The 18,665-nt window shown below is 42.1% G+C and overlaps 1 protein-coding gene across 2 annotated transcripts; it reads left to right on the top strand.

The window, feature by feature from the left end:
* The first annotated feature begins 94 nt into the window (after positions 1-94).
* Positions 95-17,504, top strand: eif3s10 (eukaryotic translation initiation factor 3, subunit 10 (theta)). Of its 2 annotated transcripts, XM_052079932.1 has the most exons (23): positions 95-276; positions 659-849; positions 932-1,068; positions 1,157-1,320; positions 3,243-3,442; positions 4,050-4,258; positions 4,359-4,530; positions 5,626-5,730; positions 5,877-5,975; positions 6,069-6,185; positions 6,264-6,449; positions 7,564-7,911; positions 8,017-8,121; positions 8,202-8,315; positions 8,390-8,512; positions 8,596-8,749; positions 9,567-9,745; positions 9,989-10,068; positions 10,154-10,704; positions 11,740-11,766; positions 11,841-11,967; positions 14,382-14,560; positions 16,747-17,504. In XM_052079932.1, exons 1-23 carry the CDS (start codon positions 228-230, stop codon positions 16,914-16,916), a joined length of 3,786 nt encoding a protein of 1,261 aa, XP_051935892.1. In that variant the 5' UTR covers positions 95-227; the 3' UTR covers positions 16,917-17,504. The 2 variants fall into 2 exon arrangements, with proteins under 2 accessions (XP_051935892.1, XP_051935893.1); XM_052079933.1 differs by lacking the exon at positions 11,740-11,766.
* Positions 17,505-18,665: the final 1,161 nt, after the last annotated feature.

The following is an 18,665-nucleotide window of genomic DNA, read 5'->3' as shown; positions in this document are numbered from 1 at the left end:
TGTAATATATATCGAAAGTACACTAATTCAATGTCCTTCATGTAAACTGTTACTTTGATGGGGGATAGCGCCTGACGGACTCGGCAACCTTTGTAGGCCGCTCACGAGGTTCTTCCTTTCTCAGGCACCGACGTCTGCGTGCGTGAACCCGTGGCCTGGATGGACTGGTGGATTCTTTCAAAATTCTTATAAATTCGGTGATTTGAGTAGACAAGCAAACCATCAAGATGCCGGCGTACTTTCAGCGCCCAGAGAATGCTCTGAAACGAGCGAATGGTGAGTCGAAATAATTTGATTCAGCGGTTAGCCTTGAGCCGCCTCGTCACCCCTAACGGTGCCAATGCTAATGCTAGCTAGTGAATGGCGCGGAGGAAGTCACCATGAATGTTTCAGCCAGTTAACGAGCAAGGCAGCTGTCGTGGATTGATGAGAATTAAGCCCAGAGACCATTTGAAGTTGGCCAGTCAAACTGAATGATGCCTTGTCAAGTTCCTAAAGTAAAATTTATCCCTTCCTAACCGGTGACGATGTATATGCTAATGTTTTCTCCCATTGGGCCCTGCTGCGTACTAAAAACTGTCATTTGACGAGAGGTGATGCAGCTCTGCCGAGTTGATTGTCTGTTTACACAGTCATTTCATTTTTGTGTAATGTACAGAATTTCTGGAAGTTGGCAAGAAACAACCTGCATTGGATGTTCTGTACGATGTCATCAAGAGCAAGAAACATCGAACATGGCAGAAGATCCACGAGCCCATTATGCTCAAATACCTGGAGCTTTGCGTGGATCTTCGCAAGAGCCACCTGGCAAAGGAGGGTCTCTACCAGTACAAAAATATCTGCCAGCAGGTTAGGTCGTGGTGTTTAAGTGGTGTGTCCTCTTCTCTCAGCTCTTTAGGGGTTAAAGTATTTTTTTTGTTTGTACTGTCAGGTGAACATAAAATCTCTCGAGGATGTGGTTAGAGCTTACTTGAAGCTGGCGGAGGACAAGACCGAAACGGCTAAAGAGGAGTCTCAGCAGATGGTCCTGGACATCGAAGATCTGGACAGCATCCAGACTCCAGAAAAGTGAGAGCGTTTGTTTTGTTTTTAATTGTCGGTTTATTGGTTCCACTTAAATAGTTTTATTACTTTGGGCTTTGTTGTCTACATTCAGTGTGCTCCTGAGTGCTGTGAGTGGAGAGGACACTCAGGACCGTACTGATCGTCTTCTCCTAACTCCATGGGTGAAATTTTTGTGGGAGTCCTACCGCCAGTGCCTGGACCTTCTTCGAAACAACTCCAAGGTGGAGCGCCTTTACCATGACATCGCCCAGCAAGGTACCGTTAATGTATTTATTAATCTCATGTTCAAAGGGGCAGATTGGTAAAAGAGAAAATCTGGTCTGTTTATTGCTCACATGGACAAAACTATGTTCTCACCCGAGTTACCTCAGCACAAATCACCACTTTAAGGTCTCTCTTTTAAAACCCTGATGCCCTAAGAAAAAAACTAAACCAAACATACGTGTTTTACGATTTTTGAAAATTGTATATGTCGCATTATTCCAGCATGTGTTTTTTTTTTATTTTCAATCACTCAAAATGTTCAGCGGCATCTGTGCTATCTATACATAGACAGTTTTTATTAGTTCTTTGGGATTTTTTTGCCCTTTATGGACAACAAAGGCAGTACTGTGCTATGACACTTCAAAGAAATCTATAATTGGAAGATGTCATATCACATAAGTAGAGCCTTGATAATGTCAAAGAATTATCCAAAAGAAAAAAAAATGTGGAAGTGCCATTTTCATGAATATGTACAATTGCTAGTAAATGTTTTGAGGTGTGATAACTAAGTCATTTATGCATATTTTTTTACTTTCAACAACTCAAAATGTTCAGTGGCATCAGAGCTATCCATACATATATAGTTTCCAAAGGAAAGTCACAAACACAAAACGGTATGAGGTAAAAAAAAATTGTTCGTTGTTATTGTGTGCCCTTCCGGTGAGTCCATGCGCCCCGGCGCCGCTTAGAGGCTTGCCGGTGTAAACCTCAAGCTTGGAGGCGGGGGCGGAGGGGGAGGCGGCTGCCAGCGGCCTCCAAGGCGGCTGCCAGCGGCCTCCAAGGCGGCTGCTAGTGGCCTCCAAGGCGGCTGATAGCGGCGTCCAAGGCGGCTGCTGGCAGCTCGAATTCGGCGAGCGGCGGCGGTCGAATGCGGCTTTTTTTCTTTTGCAAAAAATAAAGTTATGTTGGGTACTCGGCGGCTGTGTGCGCCGGCGCCCACGGGGAGATGTGTAGGGATTGGGGTACGGTGCCGGTCATTGGCCGGTTTCCTACCCCCTCCGCCCTGGCCCACAGCGCCCGCTCCACGATGGCGGCTGGTGGGAGAGGCGTGGGGCGTGGTGTGACGACGGGCTACGGCGCCGGTCATTGGCTGGTTTCCTACTCCCCCTCGCCGACCCACAGCGCCTGTCTCGCGGCCTGAACCACGCGAGGGCGTCGGCGGCAGTGCACCCAGCCCATAACTTTATTTTTTGCAAAAGAAAAATAAAGTTGTGTCTGGAGGTCCCAACCAAGCCCAACAAACAATCCCGAACGGAATTGTTCATGCATGAATGCCCCGCGAGGCCGTCGGGACGGCGCAGCCAGCCGTTAGGTACCCAACGTAACTTTATTTTTTGCAAAAGGAAAAAAAAAATTGTCTGGAGGTCCCAACCAAGCCCTACTAACAATCCCGACCGGAATTGTTCATGTAAGAATGCATCGGTTTGAAGCCTCCTGTCAAAAGGCAAACTCATTTGTGATCCTCTGACGACACCTAAAGTTGCAAAATTGGAATGACCTCAACCCAACAATGTGGCATGCATACATCTGTCCAAGCGAAAACAAAGCGATTGACGTAAAAATCGCGTGAAATGCATGTTTACACATTAGGTTTACGATGCATTCAAAAATATGAATTATAATGGGTCTCTATGGTGCAAAATATGTAAATTGTGGAAATTACGGAATCAAAACGTTTTTTTGCTGCAATGCCTGAGAATTATCAGCCGACAACGTCATGAAATTTCGGCCATTTTAGAACCCCCCCTTTACGTTTCAGCTCTCTCGTGTTTTTCCGAATGCCTTTGCTTTTGAATCAAAGACGAGAATACATCTTAATTTTGTATTTAACGTAAACGGTCCACTATGAGAGATAAATTATCAAGCGCTTGGAACCAAACTCCTCTTCATCAAGTGTGTTCTCTCTTTTGCAGCATTCAAGTTTTGCCTTCAGTACACCCGAAAGGCAGAGTTTCGCAAGTTGTGTGACAACCTGCGGATGCATCTGGGTCAGATTCAGCGACACCATAACCAGAGCACTGCCATCAACCTGAACAACCCTGAAAGCCAGTCCATGCACCTGGAGACGCGCCTGGTGCAGCTTGACAGTGCCATAAGCATGGAGCTCTGGCAGGTCCGTTTCTCACAGAAGAATATATGAATATCTCATTCACTTTGAGAACTGTGAAATCTAAAAGGTGGAACACAATCTGTTGTGAATATAAATACTGGAAATGGAAATAATCTGTGAAATAAGAGGATGCCATGTTTCGCCTCTTATCTTTCTGCTATGCGTAACCGAAGGCGACAAACTCGGCGAACATAGTTTTCAACATAATGACTATTGCTTGTGTAACAGATGCAATGCATGAACTCCATAACTTGAGGAAAGGTCCTAATGAGCTAGAAGCCGTTTGGGATAAATACTGCTGAAAAAAATGGTAATAGGCTTGGAAAGTGTTCTCTGTCCAAGGAACTGTCGTGCACATGCTTCAAAATGCAATCTTCGAGCTTTGGTCACTGGATACTATTAGTTTACAACTAGATGGCACTAAATTCTACACAGTGTATCCTTAAATTTGTACGGTCAGCCTCATGAATAACGTGTTCCGCTGTATATGACAAATATTAAGAAACGTTGTGAAATGGTTGATGTAGCCCCTTAATGATAATGTAAATGTTCTCTAATGTTGCAACTTTTTAAGATAAAGGTGCTATGCGAAAACATTTTGTCTGTCCAGGAAGCATTCAAGGCTGTTGAGGACATCCATGGTCTGTTTGCTCTGTCCAAGAAGCCACCCAAACCGCAGCTAATGGCCAACTATTACAACAAGGTGTCAACTGTGTTTTGGAAGTCTGGAAATGCACTTTTCCATGCTTGCACCCTCCACAGGCTTTATCACCTCTCCAGAGAGATGCGCAAGAATCTCACACAAGAGGAGATGCAGAGGTATCTGTATTTTATTTTTTAATAAATACGTTCAGATTTGTATAAGTTTTATTCTGATGAAGACAATTTAATTATAAATACCTACTCACTCCACATTCAGGATGTCTACCAGAGTCCTCCTGGCTACTCTCTCCATTCCTATCACCCCTGAGCGCACAGATATCGCTCGGCTGTTGGACATGGATGGTATCATTGTGGAGAAACACCGCCGCCTGGCAACTCTCTTGGGCCTGCAGGCGCCACCTACCCGCCAAAGTCTGATCAATGACATGGTGCGTCGTTTGTATGAAATTTTTCTTAAATATTTTAGATTGTGGAGTAGTTTTACATGATTATGTTTCAGAGTGAGTTTGTGTTCTTTATGTTGATGTCGTTTCATTTGAAAAAACTGCAGCATACAGTACAGGTATATGAACAAAATACAGTATAACAAGACGCGTCACAATTAGGACTATTTGCTACAAAATGAGACTAGTAACAGACCTGGTACCTTTTGTTTACACTCACTCACTGTCTCTAACTTTACCTCCCCTCGATCACCATGTAGCTCATCTGATGTCGTATAACGAACTTTTGAAGCCAGCCACGGGACGCTTTGAAGTCCTTGATGCCCATAGTTAGCACAATGGAACTCGCCTTTTCTCCAATTAGCGGTCCAGTTAGCGGAAGGTTTTTAGCATGACAACAGGTAAAGTTGTCGACTGTTCGTCGAGCCACAAGCAATTTACTCCAAGCAGTTAATCGGATGCATTCCACTCTCTTCCACGGTTATTACCCTTCCTCTTTGTTTGGATGCTGCGATATACAGGATGTAATTTTTTTTTTTTTTAATCACTCTCGATTCCAGTAAAACTCATGCCAATCGAGTCATTGACATGTCGCCGTTTTTGATCCAATGAGAGTAAATAGCGGCGGTGACACAGTTATTCCATAGTATCGAGGGGCACTTGCTTGACTTTGCGCGACTGTGGGCTTCCGTATGAGTCTGGGTACTAGAACGTCTGTTGTTCTGAATCGATCGTTAATGTAATATCGTAGTCGAAATTTTAATGCATAGGTTTTTATTCTGGGTGAGGGAATTTCCGTTTGACAGAAGTCCGTAGGTGGGAATACTTACTGTATTTGATAGTTACAGCCCTACTTTAAATCACAACGTCGACCATATTGAAGAGTGCAGATGGGCATAAAATTGTGGCCAGTCGTGTAATATGTAAGAAGAAAGCAAATCAGTTTTATCTTTTGTACATTGTCTATATTGAATAATTGGTGAATTCCCCGTGGAGTATAATGTCATAACAAGCATGCCGCTTAACTTTGTAAACCTTTTGTCTTGGTGGTATTGAAAGACATTATTTTGTTCCTTCCAGGTGAGATTTAACTTGTTGCAATATGTAGTACCTGAAGTAAAAGAACTTCACAACTGGCTTGAAGTCGACTTTCATCCTTTGAAGCTGAGTGGAAGAGTAACCAAGGTAAAGCATTTGAGAGCAATAAACTTCGCAATATCGTAGTTTTTCCACAAGTAGAATATTATAAAATGCATACCGTATGTATGCCTTTTGTTGCCTTTGATAATTTCCCCATTCCCAAGCCAAAATCCCCTTTGTTCTGTTCACAGGTGCTGAATTGGGTGAAAGACCAAGGTGAGAAGGAATCTGACCTTCAGCACTATGTCCCTCACCTGCAAAGTAACACCATCTTGCGTCTCCTGCAACAAGTAAATTAAAAACAATGTATTTCCTTGAAACCCTTTGATTTTACAAGCATACCTTTGCTGTGGTAGTTTCATATTTTGTGTCCATGATAATAGGTCGCACAGATCTATCAGAGCATTGAGTTCAGTCGTCTGGCCTCCCTTGTTCCATTCGTGGATGCCTTCCAGCTGGAGCGCTCCATTGTTGATGCTGCCAGGCACTGTGATCTGCAGGTAAGGTCATGATCACATCGCACACTGGCGCACAGAAGTGTTGGCTATCATCATCAAAATCTGTGTTCCCTTGTGAAGGTTCGAATTGACCACACCTCTCGCACACTGGGCTTTGGATCGGACCTTAACTACTCAACTAAGGAGGATGCTCCACTTGGTCCTTTCTTGCAAAACATGCCCTCTGAACAAATAAGGAACCAGCTGACTGCTATGTCTGCCTCTTTGGCCAAGGCCCTGCAGGTCATCAAACCTGCCTCCACACTGGTGAGCTCAGTTTCTTCTCGCACAGTCGCTTGCCACTTTTATCTAAGTCGCCACCGGTTGCATTTTAGATTGCAAGACAAAAAACACATTGAATAGCAAAAATGATATTCACAAATTTTTGTTTCCAGTCATTGATTCACAGGACGGTCAAAAACAAAACTGTGCTTTGGCTGGATTGATTGCAAAAACGCGTGCATGGGTTGTCTAAGATTGAGGAAAGCTGGGTGTTACTTACACCGCAGCAGCTAACTCACTAGCAACGAGCTTTGGCTGTGTACGAGTGTGGCTAAACCCGTCGCAGTCACTCCTAAGTCGGTAGTCATTGCCTCCGTGGTGGTGGATAAGCAAAAGTTCTGACGAGTATCGTCATGAAGGGATGATGAGGAAAGAAGGAAAAGATGGAAAAAGCAATGCTACTTCCAAATCTACCCTCAGATTCACAAATAATCATAAATTAATCTTGAAACAGCAGAATTTAATGGCTTGGGTGTACAATTTGAAAGGGCAAATTAGCAGGCAATTTAATACTCGTCTTTTTCACTACACAGCTCAACCGGATGGAAATCGGAAAATAATTTTGTTATGGTGTATTTCAGCCAGGAGGAGTGGACCATAAGTTTAAAAGTATTAATATAACATTCTTGTTATCAATAGTTATTTGTAATTTTTCTCAGTAGTCATTCGTTTTGACTTCTGAGGCCTGTTCAACAAATGTTCTCAAAATTATATTACAGTAGATTTTTATTTATTAGTTTAGCTTTGCTAAAAGAGGGCTGGGCGATTATAGAAAAAAAAATAGGAATCTCAATTATTTTGTTTCATATTGAACTCACGATAAATATATATATTCATTGATTTCAAAATTGTTTTTGTACAACTACCAAAACTGAACTACATAAAACTACTATCATAGCCTCATGCCGATTTATGCCTGTACACCAAACACTTTGACAAATTCTCACAAATGTTGCAAAGCCAAAAAAAAGTCTTTTCTTTGCTAAATGACCTGTATATACTCACATTTGAACAGATGTGGCATAATTCCCCTTGATTCTTAAATAGGTTTTGTATTCTTCAGTGCAAAATGTTAACTAACCGTACTTTTCTCTTTTAGCAAGAGCGTGAGGAGCAGAGCCAGCAGGCCATAGCTGCTTATCTGAAAAATGCCCGCAAAGATCATCAACGTATCCTGGCTCGCAGACAGACCATAGAAGAGCGCAAGGAGCGCCTGGAAAGCCTAAACATACAACGTGAGAAGGAGGAACTAGAGCAGCGGGAAGCCGAGATGCAGAAGGTTCGCAAAGCAGAGGAGGAGCGCCTACGCCAGGAGGCTAAGGAGAGGGAGAAGGAGCGCATTATGCAAGAGCATGAGCAGATCAAGAAAAAGACGGTGCGAGAGCGGCTGGAGCAAATTAAAAAGACTGAACTGGGAGCCAAGGCCTTCAAGGATATTGACATTGAGGTAAAGTCAAGCCACTACATCCCTGCTGCTTCATATCGTCTCCGTATTGGAGCAGTATATCGTAATTTTCACGACGATGTCTCTAACATACCTTTTGGCAAGCAGGACCTGGAGGAGCTGGATCCCGACTTCATCATGGCTAAGCAAGTGGAGCAGCTGGAGAAAGAGAAGAAGGAACTGCAAGAGCGCCTGAAGAATCAGGAGAAGAAGGTATGGCTGAGATGTTTTATTGGTGACATCACTCACCTTTGTACTTGATTCACTCTCTCTCTCTCTCTCTCTCTCCGCAGATTGACTACTTTGAGAGGGCAAAACGACTTGAGGAAATTCCTCTTATTAAAAAGGCATATGAGGAGCAGCGAATCAAGGACATGGAACTCTGGGAGCTCCAGGAGGAGGAACGGGTTCGTTGGAAGATAAAGTACTGTACACACATTAACTCCCTTCCAGATTCTACAAACCTTTTTTGTTGTTGCAGATCAGTAACATGAAAGTAGAACGGGAGAAGGCCTTGGAGCACAAAAAGCGCATGTCTCGCATGATGGAGGACAAGGAAAACTTTTTGTCCAAAATAACTGCTGCTCGAAGCTTCATTTATGAGGTGAGATAGAATGCCTACATTGGTTTAGTAGTAACATAATATAAGCACACTTTTTATGTGTATTTGGATTTTTCTTTTTGTAGGAGAAACTGAAAGCATTCCAGGAGCGCGTCGTGGAGGAAAGGAAGAATCGTCTTGAGGAAAGGAAGAGGCAGCGTAAAGAAGACAGACGTAAGGCTTTCTACCTCCAGAAAGAGGAAGAAGAACAGCGGATCCATGAGGAACAACTCAAGAAAGGTAATGAACATTTATTTATACACTATGACGCTCAAACCAGAGGGCAGGTGTGGACGATTCCACTTTGAAATATATGGAGATATTTATTGGAGAGCTGTATCTTAGAAGGAAATTGTACATTTATGATACCAACGTATTCATTGAAATGTAAATGTTGGTAAAATGACAACAATTAATTGCATCATTCCCTCTTTAACTTACTGTATTATATTAAATCGTCATCTCATTGGGTTGAATCAAATCGTTCCGACTTCAAATCGAACGGTCTTTGAATCGTTTTGTACCTGACGTATTGAGAAACGTATGGAATTGTTGTTTGTGGGAAGACACCCACCCTTGCTATTCAGTCATATCACACAGGCCTAATATACAGACTGCGCAAATTTGATACATACATCCTTTATTGTAGAATGTCGCACAATGTTTTGCAGATGCTTGAAGCAATTTAAAATAAAAATGAGCTGTTGTTCATAAATGCTATCTATTCATAATTGTTCTGTGACGTAAGTTCAGAATGAATCTTTAGCAGAAATTTGTTCTGAAAATCATTTGCTATCAATTATCATTGAATATTTTGAAAAATGATTTTTTCCCCCCTTCTCTCCCCATATCGCCCACCTCCACCAGATGGTTAATAAGATATCAAAACTTATTTTTGCTTTACTTGTTTTATAGTTGAAGCCATTCTGTTTTGTTGTGTGTTGAACTTGAAACATACATTTGAGAAAAGGTTAATAGTTCCCCCCCCCCTACCCCTTTTTAACTAAAACCTTTTTGAGTTTACATTGACTGAAGTTGCCTGCTGTTTTTCTCTCAGAACGTGAGGAGCGTGAGCGCATTGAACAGGAGCAGCGAGAGGAGGAGGAGAGAGAGTATCAGGAGCGCCTGCGCAAACTGGAAGAGCAGGAACGGAAACAGCGTGCTCGTCAGCAGGAGATCGAAGAGCGCGAGCGCCGTCGTGAAGAGGAGAGGCGCATCCCAGATGAGAAAGCAAAGGTTCAATTGTCTCCATGTGTTCATCAGTTATTCTAGATATTTTAGGGCCACATACAAACAGTATATGCCAGGTTATTGTGGAGTTACTGCATGTTCCAAGCCCGCCATCTCATGTGATAAGTCAAAATCTATGAGAGGCTGCATGACAACATTATTATCGTTTTACCACTACCACACACTTGGCAATATACTGCATGTTTGCTGTCTTATTGTGAAGGATAAAGTTTTCATTGGTCTAAACAGGACTGGGGTGAAAAAGAGGAGGGAGGATGGCGGAAGCGCACTGAAGGGGAATCAGAGTGGCGTCGTCCTGTAGCTGACAGGTGTGTTTGCTGTTATTCTCATTGGTTGGAGGAGTCTGTGCTCTTCTAAAACTTGGTCTCTCTCTCTCTGTCTTTCTCTGCGTAGGGATTGGAGGCAAGAGGGTCGTGATGATGACAAGGAAAGAGAGGCTCCACGTAGGGGCGGGGATGACAAAGGACCTCGTAGGGGCTATGATGATGATCGAGGTCCACGTCGGGGTGGAGATGACGACCGTCCATCCCGCAGAGGGGTGGATGACGACAGGGGCCCACGCAGAGGTTTTGATGACGATCGCGGTCCCCGGCGTGGCTTTGACGACGATCGCGGCCCCCGGCGCGGCTTTGACGACGATCGCGGCCCCCGGCGCGGCTTTGACGATGATCGCGGCCCCCGGCGCGGCTTTGACGACGATCGCGGCCCCCGGCGTGGCTTTGATGACGATCGCGGCCCCCGGCGCGGCTTTGACGACGATCGCGGCCCGCGGCGCGGCTTTGACGACGATCGCGGCCCCCGGCGTGGCTTTGATGACGACAGAGGTCCACGTAGGGGCATGGATGACTGGGGAGCAAGAAGAGGGGGCGATGACAACAGAGGTGGAAGAAGAGATGATCATGATCGTGATGACCCCTCACCCTGGAAGCCTCTCGGTAGACCAGGTAAGCATTTGGCCATTGAGTCATATCGTAAATGGGGACTAAAGTTAAATCCAGAGAACAGTTTAGTTTCAGAGCTGCATTAAAAAAAGAAGTTGGGATTGTGACTAGTCAGAAAAGGTATCATTGAATGATTTTGACCTCTCAAGGCAATTTTAAAATTGGATGTCTGTCAACATAAAAGAGCCAAGAACAGCATTAGGACCTTTATTTTTTAGCAGAAACGCATTATTACACATTTCCCAAATGACCATTGTCAATTTAGTGGTTTTCTGCTTCTAAATTCGGTTGATCCCAAATGGATTTGACAGGCCTAATCGTCCAGTCCCTTTAATGTCATGTAGTGGTGAAGCAAACTTGTGTTGGTTTCTCAATCCATATTGTGGAACTTCCGAGTACACATTTCAATTTGTTCCATAACATCAGTAGCAACACAAAACTTTTGCAAATTGAGGAAACCTTTTCCATTGAAATCATTAAAAATGATTTGAAGTCACCCCACAGTATGGTACTCAAGATTCATTAAAAAACATTAAATGTTATTGAAAAAGAGAAGGGTACATTCATTCCAACATATTTATTGTCCAATGTTACAAAAAATACTTGTGTGCACCGTGGGGAAGACTTATTCAAGCCAACAGCAACAGTTGTTCATGCTATCCATGGTGGAGCACGCCGCAAAGTTATGATGCCACCTTCAAATTAAAATGATTCCAAATTTAGTAATACACTAAAATCAGTTCCTTGGTAGGCTTTTAAGTTTTGACTCGTCTTCCCAACTGGAGAGGCTCAATTATCAGACCAGTTTAAGGGTCTAGTACCCATCTAGTACTGGGGGTGAGTGTAATTCAATGCATTTCACAGAAATCAATCCAAGTTACAAAACAAAGCTGTATTTACCTTATTTTTATGGATGTGTTGCAAATACAGCAGGATATACGAAATAAGTGAAATTTAATTTGCAAAGAAATAACACTGTACCTGGGCTAATTGCTGTAAATAAATGCATATGTTTTTGTTTTTTGTGCGAATATTTAGTGCAAGACCTGAATGTTTGTCGATCAGGTGGGTGGTTCATAACCTGAGGTTCTAGTGTACTTGATTTTGATAAAATGACAAGCTAGGGGCTCATGTTGCAGGTGGTTGGCGTGAGCGGGAAAAGGCTCGGGAGGAGAGCTGGGGGCCTCCTCGTGGCGGTACCAATGATGACCATGATGACGACGAGAGAGAGGAACGTCCCAATGACCGCTTCAGGGACCGTCAACGGTGAGTTTGACAGAATAAAGATCATGTTCAGGGTTTTTCCTGGCTCAAATTGAGGCAGAGGTGGGACCATCCTGACCGTGCTCCATGGCGTGCATGTATTCTGTAAATTGAACTGCCTCACTTTCTTTAACAGGAAACATACTTTACGTTCAGAGTTCCAATAAGAATGACCATTATCATGTTAAAGCATTATTATAGCGATATTATTTTGGGTTTTGTAACTTTATTATTTGAGTTCTTTAATATACTTCTCCCCTTCTGCTGCTTTGTGAAGGGCTGTCACCTCATGTATTTTTAATGTGTTCAGCCTGTAGTAAGTTACAAGGGAAGCAGCAATTGCCTACTGTGTTGAGGGGGTACGGTGCTTTTTGCGTAAATAACAGTGCATGCCTTCCCCAGTATGCCTGAGCCAGGTAAATTCAATTAGCCACTGCCTGTCAAAGCCACTGGCTCATGTGTTTTTGAGACGATATGGAAAGAGGAATAAAAAAAAAAAGTAGAGCTGTCAGTTTAGCGCGTTTTTATTGGCATTAATTTAAATACACCTTAACGGGATCAAAAATTTTCTCGCGAGATTAACGCTGCACACGTCACAAGCGGATGTTACGTTGCTCTATAAATACACCAGAACAAAACAACAAGCGCGCTGCAGAAGTCCACGCCCATGTCTGTTTTGCCCACCACGGCAGCACGAGACACCGAAAACGGATACTTAAAGAGTTTATGAATGGAAAGTTTACTTTTAAAAAGTTGCCCGATTGCTCCACTGACAAGACCAAAGTTATCTGTTCTTCTTTCTCTCTGTATCATACAGGTATAAGATGTATGCCACTGACACGATTGTTACTTGTTTGGAACTATTTTGTGTGGAAGGTTACAGTGTTCTGCGTCCATATAAATAGAGTGGGTGGAGCTTCTCTGTTTGTCTGACAGTGGTAGCGACCTAACGAAAATAAAACGTCTCCAGTGTTGTCATCGAACCAAATGTAGTTATTCGAAATGAGGTCTACACAAAAACAGTGGGGAGACTTCCACACAAGAAGGACCAACACAATCAACATAGCCTGACTGTGTAAGGGGGAGTGACACCCACCACCACCACCACCACCACCTTCCAGAATGGTTTGCCCCAGCAGCACGGGGAAGTGCGTGCGCTTTTTTGTACGACGGGCAGTTTTGAATACAGCGGCACATAATGAACACTGGTGTCCGGTGTCTCGTTATTCTTCAACAAACATACAGAAACAGACTGCTGTGTTCAAAGTAAACTTGAGAAAAACGAAGTATGCAACCATGGTTTAAATCTACTATAGGCTGATTACTAGTTTACCTTTGATGTGCACTTTATAATGTTATATTGCTCTGTTTTGATTTTATAAAAAAAGCTGTTAAAGCAGCTGTTGTGTGACAAAATATTGTTTTCACTGTTGTTGATGGACAGTAATATTATGTGTGAATAACTGCTCCAAGTGAAAAATGTTCAGAAGAATCAGAATCATCTTTATTGGCCAAGTTTGTAGAACACACAAGGAATTTGTCTCCGGTATAACACGCTGCACTAGTATCATCGTAAACAACAAAATCATTGAACCATTTTAGAGTAACCAGTAGTTTTGTAGTATTAGTTTTGTAGACAGTTCATGTAAAATTGAAAATCGAAATTGTTATTTCAGTAAATATTTGCATTTGGTACATACAAAATGGATTCATGATTCCATGTTGATGAGAGCATTAAAATGGGGGGAAAAATAAGACAAAAAATGTAAAAGGAAATTCAGAAACGATAAAAAAATGTGTGAGTAATCACGATTAATTTTTTTGTCCATTTGAGTTAATTATGACAGTTGCATTTTTGCGTTGTTATGCATCTAATTGGAAATGGATTTATATAGCCTCGCGGACTCGTCCTGTATTCTGACCCTCACTATCCTCAGTGTTTCATACCACCACCATGAACTATTACATGTTAACTGCCTGTTGCATTCATTTCTCTGCTCTTTTATCTCAGCTTTACTTTCATACACCCCAGTTCGCTTTTTTAAAAAGTGCCTAAAATTCATAAAAGGAAACTTTAATAAACACGAGATGCTTGGATGCCAAAAAAGGCAAGATTTACATGTGTTCCATCAGCCAGAGAAAATTCGGACGACACGAGCACCGACTAGCGTGGAAAAATCACAATTTGATATGTTTATTCTGTAGTTGCTTCAGGTCTGTCCTGTGCACTGCAGTTGATATATCACCTTCATAGTGGCGTAATGCTCCATCTGCAGTTACAATACGAAGCTGCTGGAGCTTTAAGCTGTTATAAGCGTTATCAATCCGTTTGGCTGAGGGCAATTTTGACCGCAGGAAAATCCTGGATTTTATTCGTTTGTGTGGATTGTCACTTTAATTAATGTGTGCGGTTCCAGAGAGGACAATGGCTGGAGGAGATCAGAAGAAGGAAAGGGCAGTTGGAGAGATTCTCGCCGAGAGGACACTGACCGTCGTGGCAACCGCGATGATCGCGGCGGGGAACGTGATGATCGCCCACGTGACGGAGCTCGCCGTGATGATCCTCAGAAAGCTCCTCCGAGAGAGCCGAATGATGGTAAACGGAGCATGTGCTTGCACTCTCATCACATCACAAGGGTTTCAGACATATTTTAGTGGTAGGTTTGGTATTATTGGGAAATGTAGAATATTTATAATTAAAAGAAATTAAAATGCTACAGTGAAACTCCTCTACATCAAATCATGTTTGCAGCAAGAAATTTTTCACAACGGGAGTTTTTCCATTGTAACAAATTTGATCTCGAATGTAAGCACACACACACACCCGCACACACAAACGTATGTGTACTCCATTTTTATTCCAATAGTGCATAAGTATGAGCACACACTAATTTGACACTTCATATTGTCAGTGTAGAAAGAAAAAAAGGGAAAGAAATTGCAAAATGTACGATCAGCATTGACTTTCACTTACATAATTTTCTTGGATAATGTATTTTATTTTGCTTGCTCCGTCTTTCATTTTGATCACTTTTACCCTCTCTTCCAGCATCAAAGCTCTTCTTGTCTTGGCTGCTTGACATCAAATGGTCCGTTTTGTAGCCATTTTAGTAATGCAACGTCCATCCTCCTCTGAATCTAACAATAACAAATACTTCCTGTCATGCAATGAACTTTTAAGCCAGCCACGGGACGCTTCGTAGTCCTCGATGGCCATAGTTAGCTCTCGAAGGCTAAAAACCTTACACTAACTGGAGCGCTTCTTTCTCATTAGCGCTCCAGTTAGCGTAAGGTTTTTAGCCTTAACTACGAAGCGTCCTGTGGGTGTTTTTCGCATGATAAGTAAAGCATTCGAGGAAACGTTCGTTTATTTGAATGTCTGTCGAGCCATAAGCAATTTACTCTGAGCAGCTAATCGGATGCTACGGATCTAGCTTCAGTATCTACACACATAGACAGTGAAGTCCCTCTTGGCCAATCGGAGGCCAGGAGGATGCTCGGTAAGCCAATGGCAGAGCAGCTATGAGTATGTTGAGTCCAGGAAACTCGCAGCTGTGACCGAAATAAACATTGTTCACTATGTAAACCAGTGTGGTGGTTGCTGTTGCCTTTTTTTCAAACGAAGCAGTAGAGGTCGCTATTGGATAAGACTTCGTTGTAGTGAATGTCCCGAGGCTGGAGAAGAGAAAATGATTTCGTATAACGCAACAGGGGGGTTTTCGTCATATGGGGGCAGGAGAATGGGAATTGTGTTAATGCATGAAGATTTTTTCACATTCGGGTATTTTCACCCATGTAGGTTTCGTTCTAGAGGAGTTTCACTGTATTGAAAAAGTGCTGTAGAAATGTTCTAAAGATCTTGTCTCACACATACATGAATGCACTTACTATAGTTAATCATTGTGTGAAGCACATATATGGCTTGGTGGTGGTCGGTGTATTTTTAGAACACGGCACAATTCTCGTTCTGAAATGCTTTGGAATTTCTCCCAAAAAGAATTTCAGCCTTTCGTTGCTCAACTCCTTGAAGGTTGGCAGGTTTGTCACCGGGTAACCATTCTTCCTGAGTAGAGTAGGTACATACTTGAAGAATAAGTAGTAGTGAGTCTACGACATGCAACGTGATCTTTTCCGATCTGCCGCTTACTTCCGTTGATTATACCAGCTGTGTAATGCACGGAGTTTGATACCAACATCACACGATTTACCAAGATAGAAGTTTATTTTGAAAGGTGATCATGATAGTTTTAACACTTATTAAATCAACGTCTTGATAAAAACAAGGTATAGTACTTCTAAACAACTTCTCCCATCATGCATATACGACCACGCATTTATGTCAAGACAGGGTGTGCACAGACCGGATGCAGCTTGGCTATTCTGATTGAACCATGTACATTACGCACGGTCAGATTGGCAAAAGGAATATCACCTCTGAATCCAAACGAACATCCATTCAGATTTGACCCTTTCATTCCTATTGAGATGTTGTCATGGCTCATTTTCATTCCATTTGTTCATTCAGATTCATTCTAATCAGAATATATGGATCCATGTAAACTCGGCTACTGTGTTCTTTTGACCTACTGTATGTCGTGTTAAACTGGGGGAAGATGGATTTTGATGGTATGGGACCCGTTAGTAAATGAGCCACACTTCAAACGGCAGCCAGTAGGTGGCGTCGTGTACTTATATGAAAGTAGTTATTCTACATGGCTCCAACTGAGTGAGCAAATTTATGACTATCGACATCATTTCTAATGAGCAACCCTTTTTTTGCAGGAGGCACTTGGCGTCGTGGTGGTGAAGAAAGGCGTGAGGAACGAGACAGGCCCAAGGAGCGCGAGCAAGACAAAGATGCTGAAGGAGAGAAGAACTGGCGTGCAGACAAAGACGCTCGTCGCACTAAGAACGAAACCGATGATGATGGCTGGACCACCGTCCGCCGCTGAGTGCCAACATCTGTAACTTGGCTCCAAATATGATGGAAAGACAAATTAGATTAGCCTTTGGTAATTGATTCCTCCTTTAGCTCCATTTAAGCTTCTGATACACCGTGTATTATTCATTTTCAAATTCAGTGTCATAACTCATTTTTTCTGGGGATGGATATTCTTTTTACTATTAGTTGACTTTCAGCAGTTTGGAAAACTTGAGGCCTCAAGCAAACCGTCGCCGTAGACATGACGACCACCATGGATAGGAGTCTTATCCATGTTATCATAGCATATTGGACAATATATCAACCTCAGTTCTCAATGTAAACTCAGTGAATCACCAACTGCCTCTTTTAAACTGTTAACTTTCGCATTGGTATTGTATGATGGCACTCTTATACTAATGCCAAGCGCTTGGGAAAATATCAATTTCAGGTGATATTAACATGTTACATGAGTGAAATACCCATTTTGAAATGTGTGCTTCAAATATTAAATTTGTCTCATCTAAGAGTTTTCTGCTTCTCTCGCTGCAGTGACAATGGCGTTATACCAGATTGCATGTGAACAGATAAAGCCTTTATTAAAATAGTTTGACCTCCAGTTGTCTACTTTTTTGTCAAAAGCCAACCGTTGGATGTGACCATCTTAATAACAAGCTCTCCTGAGGAGAAATGGGACAGTGGCTGACTTACTGGTGCCAGAGCTAAAAAGCAACGATGACAACAAATAGCAAGTCTGCACACATGTTGACATTTTCCCCCCCTGTAAATTAAATGGGGAAAATTACACAATCTAAAAACATGCTTTGTTTCATTATTGCAGGGATAATGTACTGCTGCAGACATGCTGCCCAATGCATGCCATTGTCAAAACTTCCACATTGTAAACTCACCTGTGGTTATTTGCCTAATACCGTTGCGCTATTTCATATTTGAACATTTTATTCTGCTCTCGTTAGGCCATGATTAACAGTTGTTTCTCGCTTGCACACAATATAAACGATACTATATAATACACAATATCAATAAAAATACAATTGTGCTAGCTAAAAATGTATTGTTTTCCGAAAAGGTTCAAACACTATTTGAATATTTGTGCAAATCAGCTCACGCTTTCGAACTTTGTCTTTGCACACATGAAATCCACTAGAGGTCACTAAAGCTCCACGGAGTGCAGCGGGACCTTTCACATGGCAATAGCAGGCAAAATGAGGCTTTTTTTAAACCGCGGAAATGTATTCAATATCATCAGAAACTTTGCATTCCCAATAATTAAACCAAAACGCAAGCACTCTAAAATAGAACACGTATTCAACTATTAACTATGTATTAATTAGCCTTTAATGCTATAAGATACGACCTCCTTTATTGGTCTTCAAAGGGGAAATTTAGGTGTTGCAGAAGTTTAAATAATTTAAAAATAATCATCTTGAAATTGTGTGTATTTTGCGCAAAACTAAGATCAAGGCACCAAAATACAAATTCACTTCGGCAAATGCACGACATGTTATAAAATAATAATAATACATTCATATTGGAGAAATTCACATTTTAAGTCTGAAATAAATTAGTGGAGTTTTTTTTCAACGTTGTGCTGCTGACCCAAGGACAGGAAAACAAATTCTGTATTTTTCCAGATTGGTGCAAATGATAGATTAAATGTAGTCTACGTATAAAGATTGAAAGGCCTGCACCGCATTAAATATGCTCAGTGACAATTGTTGACAAATATGTCTGATTTCGGAAATACTCGATTTTCATT

The sequence above is a fragment of the Hippocampus zosterae genome, chromosome 11, assembly GCF_025434085.1.
Source record: "Hippocampus zosterae strain Florida chromosome 11, ASM2543408v3, whole genome shotgun sequence".
NCBI lineage: Eukaryota > Metazoa > Chordata > Actinopteri > Syngnathiformes > Syngnathidae > Hippocampus > Hippocampus zosterae.
Note: the sequence above shows the minus strand (reverse complement) of the source record. Positions and strands in the feature narration are given on the sequence as shown.

What these genes read in the sequence shown, in the direction of transcription:
- eif3s10 (XM_052079932.1), top strand. Translation starts at nt 228, where the DNA reads ATGCCGGCGTACTTTCAGCGCCCAGAGAATGCTCTGAAACGAGCGAAT. An exon ending in CCAGGCACTGTGATCTGCAG is followed by an intron (nt 6,186 to 6,263) that starts GTAAGGTCATGA and finishes TCCCTTGTGAAG; the next exon opens with GTTCGAATTGACCACACCTC. An exon ending in TCAAGGATATTGACATTGAG is followed by an intron (nt 7,912 to 8,016) that starts GTAAAGTCAAGC and finishes TTTGGCAAGCAG; the next exon opens with GACCTGGAGGAGCTGGATCC.